This window comes from Cupressus sempervirens, chromosome 2 (assembly GCF_028749045.1).
Source record: "Cupressus sempervirens isolate cs-2001-9-10 chromosome 2, ASM2874904v1, whole genome shotgun sequence".
Lineage (NCBI taxonomy): Eukaryota > Viridiplantae > Streptophyta > Pinopsida > Cupressales > Cupressaceae > Cupressus > Cupressus sempervirens.
Window position 1 is genome coordinate 457489369 of NC_143119.1, and position 25031 is coordinate 457514399.

The 25031-nt window shown below is 35.9% G+C and overlaps 1 protein-coding gene across 1 annotated transcript in view; it reads left to right on the forward strand.

Moving 5' to 3' along the window:
* The window catches only part of LOC149573025 (organic solute transporter ostalpha protein (DUF300)), a 290493-nt gene that overhangs the window by 55537 nt on the left and 209925 nt on the right, over positions 1-25031 (forward strand). The window contains exon 3 of the mRNA XM_089814171.1: positions 3979-4035. Within this exon, the coding sequence (XP_089670297.1) occupies positions 3979-4035 (57 nt within the window). The remainder of the gene's footprint in view (positions 1-3978; positions 4036-25031) is intronic.

The following is a 25031-nucleotide window of genomic DNA, read 5'->3' on the forward strand; positions in this document are numbered from 1 at the left end:
ATGCAATGGAGAAGATTTTAAAACAAGTTTGCAGCTTTGTTTACCCAAACACAGTTAAACTGTCAATAGTAGGCAGTCACATTTATAAGGAGGACCCCATTCACTTTAGAATGATTCTTAAGTCTATTGATCAAATAAGATCAAATAGATAATGATGAACACTCAGAAAATTGTTGTTAAAATGAACCATAGTCGTGCATATTCAAGGAGACAGCAAACTGGTAACTGATGACAGTCAATAAGAAATCCATAAAACAGTGAGTCTATAGTTTGAAAAATTGTTTCATGGTCAAGATGTTAATTACTTGACATCCAAGGGTGAAAGATGTGCTATCAGAATGTGTACATGGTAATACCTTGTTAACAGTATTGACTTTTAAGGACTGCTTATTCAGACCAGTTTTTCACTTGTGAATGTTATTGGTGAATGAACAGTTTGGTTTGTGTGATCTAAGGAACAAGGGACCGAAGACTTGATAAGGAACAATATGAAATGGTAACTGTCATGACAGTAAGTAGTTGTTGAGATGTTTCTGTCATGTCCCCATTTTGGAGGCAATTTGATTTAATTAATTTAATTAATTAGGTTGTCCAAAATAATGAATATTTTATGAGGATGACTAATTAATTATTTTAATTAAATAAATAAGTGGTATTAAGTTAATTATTTATAAAGCTATCAAATAAATAAATATTAAAAGGTAACTTTATATTTAATTAATTTAATAAAGTGACTTGAATTATAAAATATTTTATAAAGTCACTTAATAGATAAAATAAAATAATGTTCTAGAAGCTTCTGGAGAAAGTGGAGGAAAAAGAATAAATAGGCACCCTGGGCTTCATTCTAATCATCCAGATTTGTTGTTGTTGATGTTGATGTTTGTTGATGTGCATTGTGGAGCCTAGGGTTTCTGCAATAGTCACAACTGGCCATTGAGAACGAAAACTCTCAATTGGTACGCAATTTTGAGGGTGTGAAATATCACTTGAATTAAAGCAGCTCGAAAAAAGCAGGTCGAAAAAGCAGTTCGAAAAAGCAGGCCGAAAAAGTAGTTCGAAAAAAGCAGGCCAAAAAAGCAGCTCTGAAAAAGCAGTTCGGAAAAGAAAAAACGAAAAAGCAAATCCGGAAAAAGCAAGTGGTAAAAGCAGATCAAAAAAAAGCAAAGCAAAAGGGGCAGCATTGAAGGAAAATATGAAAGCCATCCACAATCAGGTTCTTCACTTCTCATTTGGCATATTTTCTGAAAAATGTAGGTTTTCAGCTGAGTACAAAATATAGCTTCAGCACTTCATTATTTTACATTGTACTTGTCTTTGTTTGCCAGTTGGCATTATTGGTATCAAAAGAAGGCTAGAATTTTGCAATTGAAAGAGCGTTGTAATTTTTAGACTATCTATATTGCAACTCTAGAGTTGATGATCAGCTTATTAGTTTGCATTCCAATTGTTTGACAAAATATCAATTGGCTGTAAGTTCTCTTTTTGGCATAAATAATGTTATAATTTTGCATACTAAGTGTTTATATTAATGCCACTTGGTTGTAAGTGCATTAATGCCATCCTAGGTTGCATCCAAAGTATTTGTCATAATTACTAATTGCTGTAGCTGCATTTTGCAAGTAGTTTAAGTCACATATATGTATTGAATATTGCCAAAATTAGTTGCACATTCATATTAGGTCATTGTTTAGACAATCTGGAGTCTTTTTGTAAGCATTCTCTTTGAGGCAAATCCAAACAAGAATCACTGCAGCAATCTGAAAAGTTATATCAGTCAGATGACCCTTGCTTGCAAAGTGCTTGACGAAATGTCAAACAACTGAAGTATAAGGATTTTTTGTGATTGAAGAAGTTATAACCTATTGGGGTTATTACAGTTTCTTGGATATGAATCCTAATTTTTTTAGGTCCTTTCAAATGAGTTATTAACTTGTGAAGACAGAAGGACCTTATTGATGGAAGTTAGAGTTATCTGTGATGAACCTTGGATGGTAGATTGAACTAGGACCTTATAGAAAGAGTGAGAAGGCGAGTTCTATTGCTAAATGTGGCCATAATAACATTGTATAAAGATTGTGAAGATTGTGTTTTTGAACAATAAGAAATGATTGGGTGCAAAATGCTTGCTGATTGGACTGAGACAGTGAAGTTAAATTGATTGGATAATGTTGCTTAGTAAATGTGTATGCCTCTATTGAATTGAAGCTTTTGGTAATAACCTTGCAAAGGTTGGATGGATCTACATGATCCCACAAGATAGTTGGAATTCTCTTTTCTTCTCCTCATCAGTATCCAGCACTTTTCAAGTATCTTGGGGAGGGGGGGTGATGGGGGTTTACAGTTCAGATCAATTGGAAGACTACAATGAGGATAGATCATTGAAGACAAGCACCAACCACTTCTTCCTAGTATGCCAAACAGACATGTAGACCAGGTCTCTAGAATTTATTTCTTTTCTTCCTAGATTCTGTTTGCTTTTTGGAGATGAAATATAGGGACTCATTGGGATTTTCTCTGTGTTCTTACTTTCTTCTGCCTAGTAGTGTAACCTTTAAGGTTCTTTCTATCAAAAGTCTGTTTTGTTACTCAAATTATACTCTATTTTCAGAATGTATATTGCTGCTAAAGCACCTTTTATCAATAGGCGATAGCCTATTGTGAGCCTCTTACTCTGAGGTCTTGGGTTCGAGTCTACTCAACTTAACAAATAATAATGATTAATTAATCACAAAAAATAACAATTAATCTCAGCTTTGGCTAATTACCTATAAAAAAAAAACACCTTTTATCAATTCAAATCAGCATTCTATCTATAATAGAGCTGTTATTTTGTGTGCAGGTTGGTAGCTAATGTGGTTTTATGTGATTTTCCTTTTGTGAATCCAATTGCATTATCAGTACCTTCAAATAGAACAGGCATTATTTCTATAGGTTGCAGTCTTTGTAAGTTTCAATTAATCTTAGTTTGTGAGGAATAGCCTTCATTTTTTTCCTTGTAAGGTTGTTTAAATTTTAAACTAGCCTTTCCATGAAATGTTTATACATGAACATGTAATCTCTTGAGTTTTGTAGGCATAATTGAGAGAAAATTAATACTTTGTGTATTAAGCAACATCATTACGGCTCCAGAGTAAGATTAGTGTATAACCCCATTCTAGTCATAGGTTTCATTTCAAGTATCTCTTTCCCTTTTCTTAGTATGTAGTAGTTTATGTGAGTGCTAAGGGAGTTGGCCTTCTCTGGAGGTTGATCTCTATTGTCAAGTCCCACACTTCAACAGGTCTTCCCATATTTTATCAATAAGACAAATTTTTTCTTAGCTAGGGTACATTATTTAGTGATAACAGTTACCTTTGTAAACTTCCACTTAAGTCACCTAATAACACTTTATAAATCAATTAACTACTAAATAACATTACCTGAGAATTGCATTTTATTGGATAAATTAAATAATCAATTTAAGTTTTTGTCTTATTGTTGTCTTTAGCCTACGGGAATAAGATAGGCTAAATGGTCTCTTGGGCTAATTCTCGGGAGGGGACATTACAGTTCATTATATTTTATAGAAAATATTCCCAAGTGACTTGTGGGAACTCCTTATTTTTGGCTGCCACTCTTTGTTTCTGTTCAATCAGCAGTTCATTGAGGAACTCAGAAGCTTGTTGCATAATTTGTTCTCATCTGATTTTGGATTACACTGGATATTGGAGATAATTTGTCTACAGGACTGTGAAGTTCCAATCTTCCCTTTTAATCTTAATAGCTTTCTGTTTCCATTTTCAATATATTCCTTGTTAAGCTGCAGTTTGAAAATTGGGCAGCAAAGCTTGCTATTTGAGGTAAAATAGGAATTTTGAAAACTTTATATATGCATTATCGTTGTTATAAAAAATTAGCGAGGTAAGGTGTCTTAAAATAATTGAATTCTAAACCAGTGATCATTTCAAAATTTACAAACTTTCTTCTTGTTTGTAGGAACAAAAATGGATTGTTATTGTGCTTTTCATGGTGCCTGTATATGCCACTGAATCAGTAAGTAGAATATGCTAAGCATGAAAAATGATGTTTCTTTTCTTCGCTTCTTTTCAGTACAACCTTCCTTGCAACAGGAAGATGTAATTATTTGTAGCAGTAACTGACATATTAAAGCAAATTCTAAAAGAAGATAGATGACCTGTTATGTAACTCTTATATTAGCTGTCTGTCTTGGCATTTAGAATTACTTTCCTTTGATTGTTGTTTGCTATATCTGAAGGTGGACTAAGATTTGTGATAATATCTATTTTTCAGACATTGAAAATTTAAATGTGATTCCTTAATGGGTTTACTAGTTAGATTCTATAATGTTCCCAGTCCAGTCCTATGAGTTTTGGGACTTATTTCCTATTACAGAGACCTCTTTCTATCTAAATGAAATCAATACCCTTGTCTCTAGCTTCAGCTTGAATGTTTTGTGATGTCGACCAAGAGGTATCACAAAGGCCATATTGACCCAGGACTGAATATGCTGATCAAGTGTAAGGTATATATATTGATAGGAAAAAGACTGTTGTTGCCTAATTTATGTCTTTGAAACTTATGCAGTTAATGCCTCGAATGATGCAGTTCAAACTACTATCAACTAAATACTTAAGGAGTCTGAAGATGTTGTCAACAATATCGTAGCAGCTCAAGTAATTGCAGTATCCCTCCATACGAGGTATCACCATACATCTAAGTAGCCGAATCAGGTACGGGAACAGGTATGGGTACGTGGGTACGAAGTGCTGGCATGGCAGAATTTCTTTAAGGGTGTTGGGTACGGGTACGGGTACATCCACATATATATACAAAAAATCTATATATATATATATATATATCTGTACATGTGCTGCTAAAAAACATACCAATATCAAAAACAAATTGTATTTAGAATTCAAATACCAAGACATATGCTAGCAGATAAACAAAACCATTACAAATTTCAGATTTTGAAACACAAGTATTTAATTTGAAATTCAGTTTTCGATATCAGAAAAGATCGAACTAGTGTTATCGAATATAGTTATTATTTGAAATAGAAATAATACTAGAAATCACTAATCAACTCACTAATCAAAACCATATGAGTCATCATCACTATCAAGATTGTCATCAAAATTGACATCAAATGATTGAATCCCACTATTACTTCCACTAAAAGTATGCTGGCTACTTAAATCCTCAATTGGTAAAGTTTGTGCAGCAATAGAAAAATCCAAATCAGTACGCTCCGGTTCTACATCTCACAACATTGCTGCCCCTTCCTTTAACTCATCATTTTTGTGAGTAAGAAGGCAAAAGTTTGAATGCACATAGACTAAATCCTCAGCTTTGCTTGATGCCAACCAATTGTGCTTCACTAAATGGATGAAGGAGCATGTTCTTCAATTTCATTTGGCTGAAGATGAACTAGCAACCTAATGAAGCAAAGGAAGATTTCATTGGAGTATCTAAAATTTAAGTAAATCAAATGAGTTTGTCAATATCAAAATGACAACCAGATTTAGAGAGTGTATACAAATTCATACACTTGTGTTAAAACTTTGATTGCTAGAATTTGGAGGTTTGGCAATTTGTGGCCATTGAAGTACTACCAAGAGTGAGCATCCTTACTATACTTGTCATGAATAGCAATAGGACGATGATTAGTGGATGATACAAAATCAGAAAATTCACTTGGATCTGCATCTTCCATTTCAATATTAGGGAAGAGTTTACCAATAGCTTTGTTGAACCCTTCACCTACTTTTGCATCACGATATGGTGGCACTCTTGTTGGCAAAGAAAGAATATTCTCACTATAATATTTGGGACTCGATGCGAACACAAGGAGTGGTGTGGTCATTTTGTTCCATCGCACAACACATATTGATTGCATCACTTTAAAGAAGGTTTCTTCAAGGTCTTTCTCTTTTGCATTTATGACGGATCTCATATTCTCAATCATTGAGACTATTCCATCATAAACCTCCCCCAAGCATGGCTTATCCGTGCCAATAAAGTGTATCATACCTAGGATGGGCTCTGTGAAATTAAGAAGGTATGTTGCACGATCCCACCAAGCATCATCCAAAATCCTTTTCTTGATATTTTTTGCCCTGTCAGTGTTGGATTGCCTCCATATGGTCCATTGCCAGGTGATCACCATAGCAGAAAGTGCCTCTCGAACATTCACCAACCATCTCAAGACAATAGCATTTGATGCAAATCTAGTTTCAACAACCTATTTGAAAATAAAAAACAAGTAATTAAAAATAAAGAATGTGTATATATATAATTTTGCTGAAGTAAATCACCAAAGTAAAACATAAAGATGAAGTACGTGAATTTTGAATTACCTTCAATAGCTCCAACTATGAGAATGATCCAAAAATAGCTTGCGAGAAGTGATGGTTTGTTATGAACATTTGGATATCTTGAGCTTCATCATAAACTTGTTTAATCCAAGTTATTTTAGTACCCAACTTTTGTAGCATGAGGTTGAGTGAATGCATGACACAAGGTGTCCCAAATATATGTGGGAATTGTGTCTCAATAGCATACCAATTGCTCTATAGTTCTTTACACTGTCCGTTACAACTTGGACAACATTTTGAGGACCTACTTCATTAATGCATTGTATGAGAATGTTAGCAATAAATTGTGCATACTTCGCTTGGCCCTCACAATCAACAACTTTTAGAAACATTGTGCCTTTAGGGGACATTGCAATCACATTAATTAAGGGTCTATTTTTTGCATCCTTCCACCCATCAAAAATAATGGACACACCTGTTTCTTTCCATGAGGCGTTAATAGGAGGTAATGAAGTTTCTATATGTTTGGCCTCCTTTGTCAATAAAGTGGTACGAACCTTCTCATAACCTAGGTCTATCTACCATTTTGGAGCTTAATTTATTTTTCTTACCATGTCTTGCCAATTGGGTGATCTAACAACATTGAATGATAAACCATTTGCATAGAGGCACCTAGCAATGGCTTCATTAACAATATCTCTAGCATCATTATTAAATGCCATCTCCAATGGTCCTCTTTCTCTCTTCGGATTACCAACCTCACTTTCATTTCTCCTCATAAATGGATGGCTTTCTACCACAATATTAGGAGCAACAATAGGTGTATGACTATGAGATGATGAAGCATGTGACTTCTTTGAACTCCTTCCTTTTTAAGCAATGGATGTCCCATCCTACTTCCAACCCTTTTGTTTGCTTCCTCTTGTTCCTTAATATATGTTTCTATTTAGCTGGCATATACACTTTATCCTTTCCTAGACAAAATTTGATTCCCTTTCCAAGAATTTCACACAAATGCGCTTTCAGTCAGCTGTAGGAACTTGTATACTTCACATCACATCCATGACATATCCAAATACATGTCCCCCACCTGAAACATGCTCTAATATTTTCACATGCCTCCATAGTGGTGAAGCTGAATCAACAATGAATATAGCAGTGCCTGCCATAGTAGATTTAAATAGCTGCTATACAAATAACACCCGACAATTTAGACAGAAATGATTATGAGAAAAACTTTAAAAAAAAATTCATATAAATTTAAATAATTTTACTTACTAAAGTTTTGGCACTCAATAAGCTATTATGTTTTTACTCTCAACTAGACACAACAATTACCTCTAACTTCTAAATATACCATTTTGATTTCTTAAAATCATTATGTATATTATAAAGTTTATAATATAAAATTATATATAAGAATATAAACTATTTTTTATTTATATAGTAGTTAGCATTTACTATGTAATCATACCACATACTATAAATACTAATAAAAATACTATATAAATCAAAACCTTACTGTTTATAAATTAAAATTTAAAACTATTTATAATACTGCCAATAGTATAATATGAATGTATGTTTTGTTACTTTTACATATCACATACGTAAGGTTTGATTTATAAATTTAAAATATATAATACTTAGGTCTTGTGATTTATATAGTTTTGTTTTATAATATCGCATACCTAAGTTTGTGATTTAATATAGTTTTGATTTTAACAAAACTATTGAAATGAACGGAACTATATATAGTTTTCAATTTATACAAAACTAAGTGTCTTGACTATATTGTATACGAAACTATAAGAAAAATGAAGGAAAAATACCTCTAGGTCATCGCCTTTGCTCCAAATGTTCAAACTGTGTCTTCTACAAACAATGTTGCCTCTACAACCCGTTGCACTTCTAGAGTCCTCAGCAAACAACAATTTTGTAAACAATTTTCTATGCAAACATAGGTGTGAAAGGAGCTGCGTGAAAGCAGCCGCGGGAAGAAGAAAATGAGAAAAAACAGTTGTTTCAAAGGAGAAAAGGAGACATGTCGAAATAGAAATTAGGTTTTTCCCATTTGAAAAGTCAAACCCGTGACTCGAATCTGCTTGGAGTCGCCCACGAATCGCCATGTCAGCTCAAAATATGCCCAAACATGACTCTAAACAACTTGAAACAATTCACATGTCAAAATAAGGTACCCTTTTCATGCCCACGGGGATTTGGACTGGATTTCGACTTTGAATTGTCAATTCAGTTACTTAGCCATACATGAGCAACTGTTGATGCAGTAATATCATTAAGGGTGGGTTGTAATATTGTGCTTGTATGCTGACACACGACATGTGCAAGGGAGTACGGGTGGTGACATTGATTGGATACATGTGCAATAGAATCTTATGTTGTAAGGGTGAAAGATAGAGTAAGATGGTGAGGTTATTATACATATTTAACACTACACAGTCAGCTATCATTGACCACTGTACAACCCTAATACCATATGAATCATAATTTTTGGCTAACGTACAAAGGACTTCAATGCGAGCTATAGTGTGTTGTATGAAAATTCCATAGTTCGAAAGGGTCTACACAGTGGGGAAAACTTTAAGATGTCATATGTTGTAATTATGTAGATGAAGGAGCTAATGATCTAAGGTGGTGTGCAACCACAAGGATCCACACAAACTAGGTGTGGTTGAAGGGAGTGACTAGCCTGTACGACTATATAGAAGACTTGAGGGTGTGCGAATGTGCTTGTGTATCACCATATATCGGGCATCAAGGGAGACATTGATTTGTGGGATGCATTTTGAGTACTCTATCAAGGGTGCAGTCATATAACTGTGTCATACATCTCCTAGCTACTTCGATACATTACAGTAGTATCAGAGCTAGTCTTGCCATCCTATTGGGAAATAAAATTGAATTATGGCACCAAATGATGGATTAGTAGATGCATTGAGAGAACTAAGATGAAGTGAATAGAGGCTCCACTTGAATTTTAACATAAGGCCATCAATATTGGACTTCCTCCGAGGATCGAGCAACAGGAAATGAAAAAACCCACATTGGTTGAGTTGTTGAACAAAATGAAATAGGATTGAGTAATTGGTGGATGGCAGAAGGACATATCTCCTAAATATTATATAGAATTGTGAATGAAGTTATTCGTCCTTTGAGTGTAATAAACTATACAACAATAATCTGAAGTGGGAGATTGATAGGTGGCTACATGATAAGGACATGCTCTCAAATCCACAAGAAGATATGAACAAGCAATAGACAATAATTACCCCTTCAGGTAAAAAACACCTAAACCTTCATGAAAATTGCGTAGGTGAAGAGGATGATTACAAAAATTTCATTGACCTAGCACCCTACAATCAACCTAATGGAAATGTAGGTTGTCTCGGTGATCCTTCAAAAGAGAAGACTCTACCAGTGGTTGATCAACTTTATGGAGATGCTACCAATAATCTCTTGCAAGAGCAACTACAATTGGTTGAATATTCTTCTCTTGTGCATGATAATGATCTTGGTATGTGAAGGGCTACCGCATGGAAACAACAAGATTTACCTTAGCTATGAGATTCCAAACGAGAGATTGATGAGCATGGTTGCTTGAAGACTTGGGATCTAATCATCAATGTGTGAAGATTGTCTTCCCTAGTGACTCTTGACATTGCAATGTTTATATCAAAGTAGCATACCATTGATGGTGATCTACCCACCTCACTTATGTCCAAGTGTGTATAGGTGATCATGATGGAGCATGGGGATTTCAATAGACATGACTACCAACATCCATGCATGGTTTGGGAACCTACAACTTTGAGTGGACAAAAGGTCTAATGGAGGATTGCTTGGGGGAAAGCAATCTTTGGGTACTGAGGATTTGTAATGTCCCCACTTTTCATAAGTGACTCAGTCAAATTAATTAATTAAGTGGGCCCTATAATTTTAAATATTATTATAAGGACCATTAGTTAATTACTTAGTTATTGGTGCGAGCTTTCTACCTCTAAAGGCAAAAATGGATGCATCCAGGTGTGGATCCACAAGAAGCAGCCCTGTGGATGCCATCTAGATGCAACCTCAAGGCATCTAGAAGCATTTAGATGCCTCTTTCGGGCACTTTCAAAAGCCTCCCCATGTTGAGATAGCCAAAAATGACCAAAAAGTAACTTTTTGCCACTTAGAAATGAATTTGGCATGCGCTAATATGATTTATGAACTCTTCTTTTGCTCCTAAACCCTAAAAAGTCCTAAAAGAGGCCATTCAACCATTGTTCATGTCATTTTGTTTGCAGCTAGTTTACATTTTGTATATTTCTTTAATTTCTCTGTGTATACAACAATGTGTATATATACACATTTCTTTTTAAATATACACACACACATACATATATATCCCCCCAAAAACATTTTGCACATCCCCACAGCTGATTCTCACATCCGAATCTGGATCGACACCCTAATTGGTAACTAATTAATTATTAATTAAACGGGCCCCAATTAATAAAATAATAAAAAATAGTGTCGGCCCGTGCATATTGTAACTTTATTAGATGCTTGGAGGCCTTTATAAGGTGATGTTTGGGCATTGTAAATCGTCATGGAATGTATATTACTCTTTTGTTTTTCGAAAGATGAAGGCTGAGGATAGTCCATGCGCAGTTTTAGAGGTGGAAGATCCTCCCTAGTCTACATTTGTAGTTTTAGTGGTTCACATCTACCCTAGTCTATTGTTTGATAAACCATTTAGATATTCCACATTGTGCATCAAGTTTGTGAAAGGCTCTATTCAAAGACAAATCTATCTTCAGCTTTTGATCTGAGGTTGATGTATTAAAGATCTATTCAATGTAGTCTAAAGTGCTATCATTATTGAATTCTCTTGCATCATTGCATAATATTGCGGCTTCTGAGTTTGACTACATTGTCAACAATATTGTAGCAGCTCAAGTAATTGTGGCATCCTTTTAATACAAGGTATCACCATACATGAGTAACTATTGACGTGACAATATTATTGAGAGTAAGAGTTGTAATATGGTGTCTATATGATGGCGTACAACATATGTGCAATGGACTACGAGTGGTGACATTGACCAAGAGATCAGATGCATGTACAACAAAATCTTAACATTATACAAGAGAAGGATAGAGCGGGTTAGTGAGATCATTACACACTATACAGATTAACACCAAACAACCAGCTATCATTGACCACTATACAACCTTAATACTGTGTGAACTATAATCCTTGATTACTATACATAGGACTTTAATACAAGATGTAGGGTGTTGTACAAAGATTGCATAGTTTGGAAAGGCTTGCACATAACGCCAAAACTTGTATGACATCGACATGGTAAATTTGTTGACTAAGGAGCTAAATATCTATGGTAGTGTGCAACTTCTAGGATCTGCAAGAACTGGGTGTAGTTGAAGGGAGCGGTTTGTCGTACGGCTGTATTGAGGACTTGAGAGTGTGTGAATAGGCCTGTGCCTCACCATACTTTAGGTATCAAGGGGAGACATTGATTTGTCAATTGCATTTTGAGTACGCTATTGAAGAAATTTTTTTACGACTATGTCTCATACATCTCCAAGTGACTTTGGTGCATTAAATATGTCCTATCTTCAAAATCATTTGTAATGGTTAACCTTACTTTTACAAAAATAAAAAATTGACAATGTTAATTGCAACCTATCTTGCATTTATTGAACAACCCTTTGTTATAAACCATTGATTAGAGATCACAATGTTGATGTTATGTTTGAGGTAAATAATTGAAGGTTTACTCAAAGTAATTACAAATATCACGTGTCCAATCAACCAAGCATTTTGGAATAATGCGGTACCTTTACATGGAGTAGACAATTGAAGCAAGCCTAATATGTATTTAAAGATGAACCGCAATTTGATCGTTACCATATATTTTTTGATGTTAACTGTGTTCAAACAAGAGATAGTCTGTAATAATAGTATAAAAACAGGTTCAACACAATCATAACTCTTTCATAGAATAAAATCCTCTAATTTGTATGGCAACCCTATTAAAGAAAAAAAATTGCAATTAAAACACTCCAAAGCTATGCAAACATCTCAACACATTATTCAAACTCAAGCTTCAACATATATTAGAAGGTCTCAAATTCTAGGAAACAACAAACAACATTGAAGCTCCAATGTGACTTTTAAAGCAAAACCATCATTAACTAGCTAGTGAGGAACTTCACCACCAAAAATAGAAAATTCAAGAGAATTTCATCCTCAAGGGTTCTTGAGAACATAAGTTTTTCTCCAAAAAGACCTCAACCCGCTTTTAAAACTTTTTGAACAAATAAATGTTACGTTTTTCTTATCTTCTTTAACTCCTTTTAGAAATATCCCACTATGGATACTTGGTTCAGAATTTACCAATATTCTGATGCAGGAGCATCTTACATGGGAAAAGTTATTCATAAAAAAAAAAATTTGAAAAAAAAAAAAATTGAAAAAAAAAAAAAAAATTGTGGAGGAGAGAGAAAGTGACGAAAATTAGAAGAGAAATAATAACAAAATAAAAAAAAGGAAAGAAAGAAAAAGAGGATTTCTATTTTCGAAGTGCATAGGTGGCATAATAGAAAAAAATAAAAAATAAATGGTTGTCATTCCATTTATCGAGGTGTGTGGGTAGAATTCTAGAAAGTTATGAATATTGTAGAAAGTTGTGGATATTGTAGAAGGTTATGAAAGTTGTAGAAGGTTGTGGAGGAATTCTAGAAGGTTGTGGATAAGTCATGTATTGGGTGGTAAGTGCCTATTTAAGCAAGACATATGAGCATTTCTACAGCAAGCTTGTAGAAGCTCAAGGAGAAGCTTGAGGAGTAGAAGCTCAAGGAGAAGCTTGAGGAGTAGAAGCTTGAGAAGGAGAAACTTGGGAAGTAGAAGCTTTGGATGGAAAGCTTGGAAAGGTGAAAGTTGTGGAAGGTGAAGCTTGGAAAGCTTGGAAAGTTTCAAGGTGTGAAAGAGAGGAGGAAATAAAGAGTGAGTTTTCCTGAGTGTGTAGACAGAGCGCCGAATGTGAGGCAGTTTACACTTGGATCTTGGATTAGGTTTGTGAGAAGAGCTAGTGACTGCGGTTTAGAAACAAGGAGGTTGCTTGGTGGCTTGCAAGCACAAGTTGAGATCTCAGAGGTTTCTACCAGAGTGTGGATCTGAACTAGCTTAGGCTTGGATTGGATCTTGAGAGATCTTGGAGAAATGTTATTGTAATTACTATTGGATTTTCAAGTATAATAAAATTGTCTTCATATTGTTGCATTCTAGGTTGTGAGTTGGTAAGGGTGGTGTGGCCCTTTGTCAGTGGTATCAGAGTAGGAGTTCCTGAGTGTAGAAGCAGATCGCTGAAGTGTGAGGCAGTTTGTACCAGCACCTTGGTTGGGTGAAGTTTATCAGAGTAGGAGTTCCTGAGTGTACAAGCAGATCGCCGAAGTGTGAGGCAGTTTGTACCAGGACCTTGGTTGGGTGAAGATTATCAGAGCAGGAGTTCCTGAGTGTACAAGCAGATCACCGAAGTGTGAGGCAGTTTGTACCAGGATCTTGGTTGGGTGAAGTTTATTAGAGTGAGAGTTCCTGAGCGTGTAAACAGATCGTCGAAGCTGAGGCAGTTTGCACTAGGACCTTGGGAGGACATGCAAATTGATTGATTGATGCAGAGATGGAAGACTGAACTTGTTGAGGCATGATTGTGGAGAGCTGGTGGATTGCAAATCCATTGTCTTAGACTTGTGATGTGGTTCCTGATTGTTCGTGCGAGGTGGCAGGTTGCGATTTGACTTGCAAACAATTTGGTTGTCACAAGGAGCGTGGGAAGGATTTGTTGTAGAGGGTTTACGAAGATCTTGGAGATGGCTCCAAGAGGATTGGACCCTAAGATGATTGCGAAAATCCATGATATAGTGGAGAGGAATTTTTCTAAGATGTTTTCTCGATTGGATGCTAGATTGGCTGATCAAGCTAAGAAGGTCAAGGTGGAAGAGGATGGTTTTGCTGATCAGTTTGTGGAGCCTAATGTAGAACCTGTAGAGCAAATAGAGGTTGTTGCTGAGGATATTCCTAACCTTGCTGATGTTGGGATAGAGGTTGGTTCTCATGATCAGTTGGTTGAGTCTGACATGGAGATTGTGGAGCACTCGGTTGTGGATGATCCAGTTGTTGTTGGTGGTGACTTGTATGTTGCAGAGCATCTTGCTGTGAGCAATGAGGTTGCTGATGTTGTGAGTGGGGAATGTGTTGATGGAGATCTACATGTTGGTGCTGACATGGAGTTTGTTGTTGCTGATGCAGGGTTTGTTGCTACTAGTGTGGATTCACTAGTTGCTGATGTGAATGAGGGTTTGTTGATGAAGAATTATGTTCAGTTTGTTCCTGGGAGTGAGCATGCTAATTAGATGGTTGAGATTCTGGTGTTTGATAGAGTAATGCAGATGTGGAAGATTTGCATGGTGGTTTTGTTGTCCCTGCTGAGGTGGAAACCTTTGGTGAAGATGAAGATGGTTGTAGACCTTTCTTTTTGGCATCAAAGTGTGGGACACACTTTTCTATCTACTGGGGGAGTCTGATGCAGGAGCATCTTACATGGAAAAATTAATTTATAAAAAAAAAAAAAATTGAAAAAAAAAAAAAAAAATTGTGGAGGAGAGAGAGAGTGACGAAAATTAGAAGAGAAATAATAAAAAAATAAAAAAAGAGGAAAGAAAGAAAAAGAGGATTTCTATTTTCGAGGTGCATAGGTGGCATAATAGAAAAAATAAAAAATAAATGGTTGTCATTCCATTTATCGAGGTGTGTGGGTAGAATTCTAGAAAGTTATGAATATTGTAGAAAGTTGTGGATATTGTAGAAGGTTATGGAAGTTGTAGAAGGTTGTGGAGGAATTCTAGAAGGTTGTGGATAAGTCATGTATTGGGTGGTAAGTGCCTATTTAAGCAAGGCATATGAGCATTTCTAAAGCAAGCTTGTAGAAGCTCAAGGAGAAGCTTGAGGAGTAGAAGCTCAAGGAGAAGCTTGAGGAGTAGAAGCTTGAGAAGGAGAAACTTGGGAAGTAGAAGCTTTGGATGGAAAGCTTGGAAAGGTGAAAGTTGTGGAAGGTGAAGCTTGGAAAGCTTGGAAAGTTTCAAGGTGTGAAAGAGAGGAGGAAGTGAAGAGTGAGTTTTCCTGAGTGTGTAGACAGAGCGCCGAATGTGAGGCAGTTTACACTTGGATCTTGGATTAGGTTTGTGAGAAGAGCTAGTGACTGCGGTTTAGAAACAAGGAGGTTGCTTGGTGGCTTGCGAGCACAAGTTGAGATCTCAGAGGTTTCTACCAGAGTGTGGATCTGGACTAGCTTAGGCTTGGATTAGATCTTGAGAGATCTTGGAGAAATGTTCTTGTAATTACTATTGGATTTTCAAGTATAATAAAATTGTCTTCATATTGTTGCATTCTAGGTTGTGAGTTGGTAAGGGTGGTGTGGCCCTTCGTCAGTGGTATCAGAGCGTACTTCGTTAGTGGTATCAGAGCGTACCTACATCATATTCCATAGGAATCTTAATAACTAATTTCTATTCATGCAAGAGATTATTTTGAAAATCATATAACATCAGACTGAAACATAAATTTGAAATCAAATATGAATACTGTCATCAATTAGATAAATCATTTCAAGCTTATTTTCCCAAGAGAGATGAAATAACTCTAAACTACAAATTTGTCTTCTCATAAATTAGCTTAGTTGTGAAATCTCTCACAAATCCACCAAGGTAATGAATCAGGTTTCTATCCAATTCACTAAGAAATCCGGAAGGTTTCCGTCCTAAGATTTCAGAACTGAAAGCTAACAGCTCTCAAACTCTCTAAACAAAATAATAGACCAAACATAAACCAAGCCCATGAGAACGAGCCTCTCAATTCTCTTTTACAAGACATCTCTATGACTCTTCATTTTCTTTCTGTTTGTCTCTTCATATTCCTTTTCTTTGTCTCTTTATTTCTCTCTTTAACTTATAATGACTCAATTTTTCACTACGCTCCTTAAAAGTCATTTCAATGCTTTCATTAATAATCAAACTAAATTGTCATTTATTTTGATATAATTAATAACTTTGGGCTTCCAGTTGTAATCACCTAAAAATGGTCATCTAGACTATTAGCCCCCTTTTCAACATTTTGGCTAAATTAATTTAATCACTTACCTAAGCCAAATTGCTAATAATCAATTTATTTGATTATAACCTATAGTTTGACTATGCTATCCTAAGTTTATTATTTGATTAAAAGAACATGTCCCCTTTTAATTAAATAAAAGACCCCATTCTTCTAACCCACTTAAAGTGCACACATAAAGTCCTTTTTCTATTTTGCAATTAAAAGAAAAGGCTTTGTGACTTTTGTCTTATGTGACAAGTCAACTTAAATTCTATTGGTTGATTTGTGTGTGCACATGGATCACTCCTCTTTTCAAATTCCACCGTTGATCATCCACCATCTTCATCTTGATCTCTACCGTCCATACATCTTTAAAAGGGAGAGAGCTTTCCCCCTCAATCAATCCATCATTTTTGAATATTGTTATGCTGCAGGTTTTCTAACAGATTTTTTTGGAGCTTTGTGGAGAACTTCTATTTCTTGTCTACATTCTCTCATCCATGGCATCATGGCATTTTAGCTTAGCTTAGCTTTCATTTTTACATGTAGCTTAATCTCACATAGCTTAATAATGGTATTGTAACACTCTCATTCATATTCTAGCATAGCTGCATTTGACATTCTCATTCTAGCTTAATCTTCATTTGCATTGCATCCTTGAGGAACTCCTTGGGACATTTGCATTCTTGCATCTTGTCTTCGGAACCTCCCATTGCATGGTTTACTAGCAAGAAGAGTATCTCTAAGGCTCATCTGAGAGCTTTCTTATTCTTGAAATATACTCTCTTGCACTCCATGGATAGGGAGCTCTAAGCCGGCATCCGAACATTCCAACTCATGGAATCGTTTGGATAGAAGGGTTTAGAGTGGGACACTTTCGAGTGTACATTTTTGGCGCCCACCGTGATAGAAATACTCTATCACTGCTTAGGAGCATTTGTTTGATCTTCTCACTTGCTCTCACTCTATCTGCTTTTCTAAGTGTTAGTATTCTTCTTGAATTCTAACATCATCTCTTCCTAGTGTTCAGTACTACTGCTATCAGGTTGTGCATTCAGGACTTGCTATCTATTTCTGCATTTCATTCTTTGGAATCAGATATCTATATCTATCACCGCCTACTTGACTTTCTATTTTCTTTGACATAATGTGTTCCCAGATCGATCACACATTAGTCAAAGAGGGGCAAATGTAATCACCTAAAAATGGTCATCTAGACTATTAGCCCCCTTTTCAACATTTTGGCTAAATTAATTTAATCACTTACCTAAGCCAAATTGCTAATAATCAATTTATTTGATTATAACCTATAGTTTGACTATGCTATCCTAAGTTTATTATTTGATTAAAAGAACATGTCCCCTTTTAATTAAATAAAAGACCCCATTCTTCTAACCCACTTAAAGTGCACACATAAAGTCCTTTTTCTATTTTGCAATTAAAAGAAAAGGCTTTGTGACTTTTGTCTTATGTGACAAGTCAACTTAAATTCTATTGGTTGATTTGTGTGTGCACATGGATCACTCCTCTTTTCAAATTCCACCGTTGATCATCCACCATCTTCATCTTGATCTCTACCGTCCATACATCTTTAAAAGGGAGAGAGCTTTCCCCCTCAATCAATCCATCTTTTGAACATTGTTATGCTGCAGGTTTTCTAACAGATTTCTTTGGAGCTTTGTGGAGAACTTCTATTTCTTGTCTACATTCTCTCATACCATAGCATCTTAGCTTAGCTTTCATTTTTACATGTAGCTTAATCTCACATAGCTTAATAATGGTATTGTAACACTCTCATTCATATTCTAGCATAGCTGCATTTTGCATTCTCATTCTAGCTTAATCTTCATTTGCATTGCATTCTTGAGGAACTCCTTGAGACATTTGCATTCTTGCATCTTGTCTTTGGAACCTCCCATTGCATGGTTTACTAGCAAGAAGAGTATCTCTAAGGCTCATCTGAGAGCCTTCTTATTCTTGAAATATACTCTCTTGCACTCCGTGGATAGGGAGCTCTAAGCCGGCATCTCAGCATTCCAACTCATGGAATCGTTTGGATAGAAGGGTTTAGAGTGGGACACTTTCGAGTGTACATTTTTGGCGCCCACCGTGGGGCTTGAATCAAATTTTCAGCTCCATTTGTTTTCATTTCTTATCTCTGGTTTTTTACAGCAGCATATTGGGTCTAATCAAATGCTTTTGTAGAGTTATCACTTTGGTTTTAAGGCCAAGCCATAAGTAAATTGGTTTGAAGGCCAAAAACTTAGTTGGTTTAAAGATTTGATCATATCTTTTAAACCGCTTGGAGTTTGGTTCTGAAATTTTTTTTGCAAGTTGGATATATGCTCAAAATGTCTTAGTCCGATTTGCAGAGCATTTTGATGTGATTTTCGGGAGTTATGAGTTTTTCTTTGTTTTTCATAAAAAGTCATTTCTGATCGCAAATCAGCGATTTTTTTTTAAAAACTTACATTTTCAGAAATATTTTTTAATTCTAATGGGGGTTCTTTCTTTGTGTTTTGAATTTTGAGATCGTATTAAGGATAAAAAATTCGATTTGATAAATTTGGCCTGTTTTGACAAAATCAATCTCTAGGGAGAAAATGAAGAGATTTTTTAAAATTTCTTGCATTTTTGGAAAGCTCTCTGATTTTTAACAGGGGTCTCTTTTTTTCATTTTCATTTTTGGATACGAAATCATAGCAAACAAGTCCAATATTGTTGACTAGGTCAAAACCAAAGAGTAAAAATGAAAGCATTTGTGATTAACTTGCACTTTCTTTGCATGTTCTTGGTTGGAAGATAAATTAGATTTTTGAAGCAACTCACCACTTTTTATTGCAGATTTTTATGTTATTTCACACTAACTTTTTTTGCTAACAAGTTGTGATTTCAGGTTGCCATCCTTGTGAAAAAAATTGAAACATTGCATAAAAAGAACGCATGTCAAAGCTTCAAATGCACAAGGGCTACTAACGATTGTTTGCAGGGCTGCCCAAAGCATAAAAACCCAAATTTCTTGCTTTTTTGTTTTCATGTGTGACATTGAATAATTGTTCATTTTTCATAGGCACATAAAACTTGTGATTGGAGTCTTTTGGTAATAGGAGAGTATGCTCTTCACCCTTGTGGTGAATCAGAAATCTTGACTTGCCATTTGGTTTCAAAAGCAAGGGGTAACTAAATCTTCTTGGCGTGTTTGGGAGAAAATGATTGGAATAGGAGAGTATGCTCTTCACCCTTGTGGTGAACCAGAAATCTTGACTTCCAAAATTTGATCCACTTTGTGTAGTTAGAATCCTTTAGAGGGCCTGCTCTCGGACAACCTGAGAGGAACGACCCAAGTGGGAACAAGCCGATTACCTGGCTCTTCCAACCCACTATAAACTCAAGGCTATCAAGGACACAAAACCTTGGTAGACGTAGTGTTTATCTTCGTCTAGTGTGATCGCTTATGGGATTTCGACCATAGGGAGATCACTAGGCAAGAATGCTTAAGGTACTCTTGTGATCGCGAGATCGGTTACTCATCACAAGGTGAGGTGTCCCGTAATTGGGAGCAAGAGGAACACTATGAACGGAAGCCCTATCTAAACACCCTAAGTTAGTAACTACCCTTTTTAGCCACTCAACTTCTTGGTGCAAGGATTGATCCTAGTGGACTACCCGGATCACCCCAAGATTTACACTCACCATATGTGTTCCCTTGGTTATGCTTATGGCATTTCCATGACAAAGCCAATATCTCTTGTGGGCAACCACTTGGTGTGAGGCGAAGGAGCATCAAGCGTGGGCTAAGTTGTTGAGTAATGAACCATGACTTCTAGGTAGATATTGCTTGATGTGTTCTCGAATGTGCTATACGTGTAAAAATCTTTTGAACATACACATGACGATAATTCTAGGAAATTCTTTTGAGACGTCACATATGCTTGTATCATGTAAGGTTGCTTTGTCCCTTGCTTGATTGTTTGAAGACTACTCCATGTGTCACTATCTTGCTTGGAAAGAAATTTCTTTTAAACATCAAACTTGCTATGCTATCAACTATTGTCAAACTTTGTCAACCAAGTCAAAACATCAAATGCAAACATTTTCTTGTGTTGCTTGCTAAGGGGAGTCTCATCATTTGACTTTGATTTTCTATGTCTCTAGTTTTTGAACATGCTTAAAGTGGCTCTTTGGTCTTAGTGCTCTTGATCTTTTTTTCTTCATGGTCTATGTTTGCTTGCTAGTTATTCTTTTGCTGAAATGGTTTCCTTGATTTCTTGACTACACTCTTGGGTTGGAGAGTTGTTCACTTGTCACCCTGCTTGCTCTATTTATTTGGCTATTTGGGCATCTTGCCTAGCTATTGACTTGAGTCATTCATGTCGTAAGTTTCTTGGACATATTGTTTGACAAGTCGCTTTAATCTCTCTCTACTATCTTGGCAAGTGAACACTCTACCTCTCTAGTGTGGACATCAAGTTATCTTGTGTCACCTTATTAGCTTCCTCTAGTCTCCTTCATGCTTGACTATCTATCTATCACTATGGAATTAAAATCTTGTGCTACCAAACTTCAACCAAATCTAGATGATCATGATATCCTCCATGTCACTAAAGAGTTTCAAGATCTATATGCACAATACAAAGAACTAGAAGAGACAAATGATCTTTCTTACCTTCATTTCTCTAAGCGCATGACAAAAATGAAGTCTAAACTTGAGAAAAGGTTAGAGGAGAAGATTGCATCATTACATGAATCTTACTTAAGGTCTTTACATGCATATGAGTCACCTTCTTTGAGGTCATCCTCTTCTTCTAGGTCTACATGCTCTACTTCAAGACATCAAATGTCTTCATCTTCTAGACCTAAAGACCTCTTTAGAGAACAAGCAAGTCATACCTTCTTTGAGCCTATGCCAAAATTTCATGATGGACCTATCTTTGACGAAGATAATGATGAAGACATGAACGCATGCTATTCACTTGAGAAACAACAAGAAGATCCTAGACATACTTCTAATAGAACTTTTGCTCCCTTGGAAGATTCTTATGATGACACTTTGCAAAAACTTCTTAGCAATAAGATCATCATGTTACCAAAGTCTAGCTCATATGGAAACCCATTCTTGGATATCTATTGTGCTTATCATCAACATAATGAGCATAGTACTTCAGATTGCATTGAGCTAAAACATAAAATCCAAGATCTTATGGATAATGGAATTATTGGAACTTCTAGTGACTCATGTGCTGAGGATACTTTTCTTGAGCAAGATTACATTAATGAACCTATGTCTAGTAGCAGCTCTATTACATCTTCCACTTCTTCCAACACTCGTGCATCTCCCAACACTTCAAATCTTTCCAACATGCCTCCATCAAATAAAGAATCTAATGCTTTCCACATTGACTATGTGTATCCTCAAGGGCTACCTCTAAAAGAAACTCAAGCTAACCTTCACTTGGTTGCAAAATTTTTCCATGCCACTAATCCTAAACATCCTCAACCTTCATGCACTACTATGCCTAATCCAAGCACTACTCCATTCACTCTTCATTCTCCCTTGTCCTTAGAAGTGGCTCCATGTCAAGAGGACTCTCAAAAAGAAAAAGCTATAAATTTCAAGAAAGATCAAGATCAAGCACCCTTTCATCTCTTTCAAGATTTTTCCCCTCTAGATCCTATATCTTGTCCACCTCCCAAGTATGATGAAGATACCACTTCCATTATCTCCCTTGAGCTTACTGAAAATTATGAGAAAAGTTCTCTTCCTATGCTATCCAAAGCTACTTGTCAAGATCAAAGCATCCCCTCATGTTCTACTTCTCCATATCCACTTCAAAATTGTGCTCAAGATTCAAGTGCTCCTATTAAAATTGTTGTTCCTATCAAAGCTACTCATGAGTCTATTGATGGCTTTGACTATGTTGCTCACTCTAAAGATGTTGATATCCCTTCCCACTATCCCTTTGCATCTTCTAAATCTATCCTTGGTCCTTATCCATCTAAGCTACAACATTCAAACCTTCCATCCATTTTGGGGCCTTATGTTCCTCCATCTCCTACATTCACTCATAGCTCATTCCCTAGCTCTCCTATAATAACTCAAGATCAACAAAGACACTCATCCTTGATGAATTTTCACCCATCTATACATCTAAACCAGTCATATCATCCTTATTCATCCACAAATCCCAAGTACTTTGGAAGTGAGAATAAACATAATAATCCATTGAAAAAGAAAGATCACTATGTCCCATCTAATCGACATGTGAATGCTAAGAAGGAGAATTCACAAAAGAGACTACAAAGGTCAACTATTAAGAGAGCTAAATCAAAGAAAATGTGGGTTCCTAAATCCATCATTGAAGAAATGCACTCTCAAGCACCCAAAGAACAAGGAAAATCTAAAGCTATGTGGATTCCCAAGTCTCTTTTAAAAGACTTGAATATTGAAAATACTTCAAAGTTGACATTCAAGCTTCCAAAGGCTTCCATTCCATCTTCTTCTAAAAATATTTCTATAAATATTCCAAATCCTTCCACTCCACTTTTTTCCAAATCTCTTCTACCTTCTCATACATCTAAATCTCAAGCTATTTCATCCATGATTCCTCCATTGTTCCAATACCCTTCAAGGTGTGTGTCAATGTTGATCTTGTCCAATATTTCAAATACCCTCATGAAATCCTCTAAAGCTTACACTAACTTTCTATACATGAACTCTTATCCTCCATATATTCTTCCTACTACCATTTCTCTTTCATCACCCTATCAACATCTTTGAGCATACCTCTCTATGGTCTTGGCTTATCATGGCTTATCTTTCCTATAGGAGCACTATCTAAATTCAAAAAGCTTGAGCTCTTTCTAAAAATTCAAAAAAAAAAAAAAAAAAAAAAATGAAAAATGGAAAAAAATCAAAATGTGCCTTGGTGAAAACCACTTCTTGTGGCACCTTGGTAGAAAAAGTAAAGAGAAATAAATGCATCCTATGGTGAAAACTACTTCTTGTGGCACCTTGGATAAGTACCATGATGAAAACCTAGCAAACAGGCATCGTACGTAATTCTGCCATCATCCATCTATCCCTTCTTCTCTCTTTGATCTTGACAATGTTGAGCTATCTTTGCATATTGGCTATCTTATCCACTAGATTTTCTATTGTGCTCTCCCATTCACTCATAGCCTCTATCTTGAGCTTTATTCTTATTGCTCTATCCCATTGCTATACTATCTAGTTGACCCCTTGACCCTGATCATAATAAATGAAACATGGTTCTTATAAGTCTCTTGACATGGCTACTCTTTTGGACTACACGCTTTCATGCTATCTTCCTCATTGGCTTCCACTGCTTATCCTACATGCTATCTTGCTCATTTCTTCCATTGCTTATCCAAAACATGCTTCATATGACTATTTCACCTCTTTCCCTAGCTTGGGTACTCTTGAGGAGTCAGCCCTCGAGGATCACTTTCACTTGCTTCATACTCCTTTCTTATCTATCTTTGTCTATCCACCAACTTTCTGCTCCATCATGTCCTACAACTTGCTAGACATTGGGAGAAAATAATGTGATCTTGCTTGAGAACTAGTAATTTCTAAATTATTCTAAAAATTCCAAAAAAAATCATATATGATGTTGAAAAAATCTTAAAAATCAGAAAAATGTCTTGAAAAAAGATCATCTTAGTGAAAACCTAGCAATAGCCGCTTTGATGTATCACCAAAAAAAATTGAAAAATTGAAAAATACAAAAAATTGAAAAAAAGTCCTGAAAAAATCTGTCAAAGTGGTGAAAACCTGGAAACAGGCGCTACTTGAAACCCTTGCACCTATGTCTATCAATCTCAATCATCCACTTTGCTACACATTTCCTAGCTTGGAATTGTTTCTTGTCCTCATCTTGGGGGCACAACTGCTTAGCCTATTGAGGTATTCTTGTGCATTAGAGTTTCTTGGACAACTCACAAAATAGTGTTTCTCAACACTTCCCCCACCTTGACATCAAGTGTTTTTCAACACTTTTCAGATAGTTTACCTATGGTCTCCGATGTCGCGATATTTCTCACTATTAGAATCAAGTCTGGAAGAAATGGCCAAGTGACTTACACACACGCACTTTAACACTTAAACGACTGAGCTATGCTGACATTTATCTATTTTGTGTGCTGTCTATGATGATTTCTTTGCCATGTATTCCCTCCCTAATAGTCTTTCAAGGATGTCATTGACTAGAAGACTGGGGGCATGGGACATATTTTCTTGATTTCTGCTTGTGGGTATACTTTTTTTTGTCTATAGTGTTGTAAGCATTCATGCTTGTCCTATTCAACACTTTAACTTATAAATGTATCATCCTTGATTGTTTTGCAAGACCACACTCAGGGTTTATCCTGGTGCTTATGCCTTGATACAGGTGTAATCTTGCTAAATTAAACTTAGGGAATCTAATCGTGTAGTTATCTTGACTTACATGTCTCTGATGCTTAGATTGGATTTCCACATACCTATCTAATATTGATCATATTCATATCCTCATAGT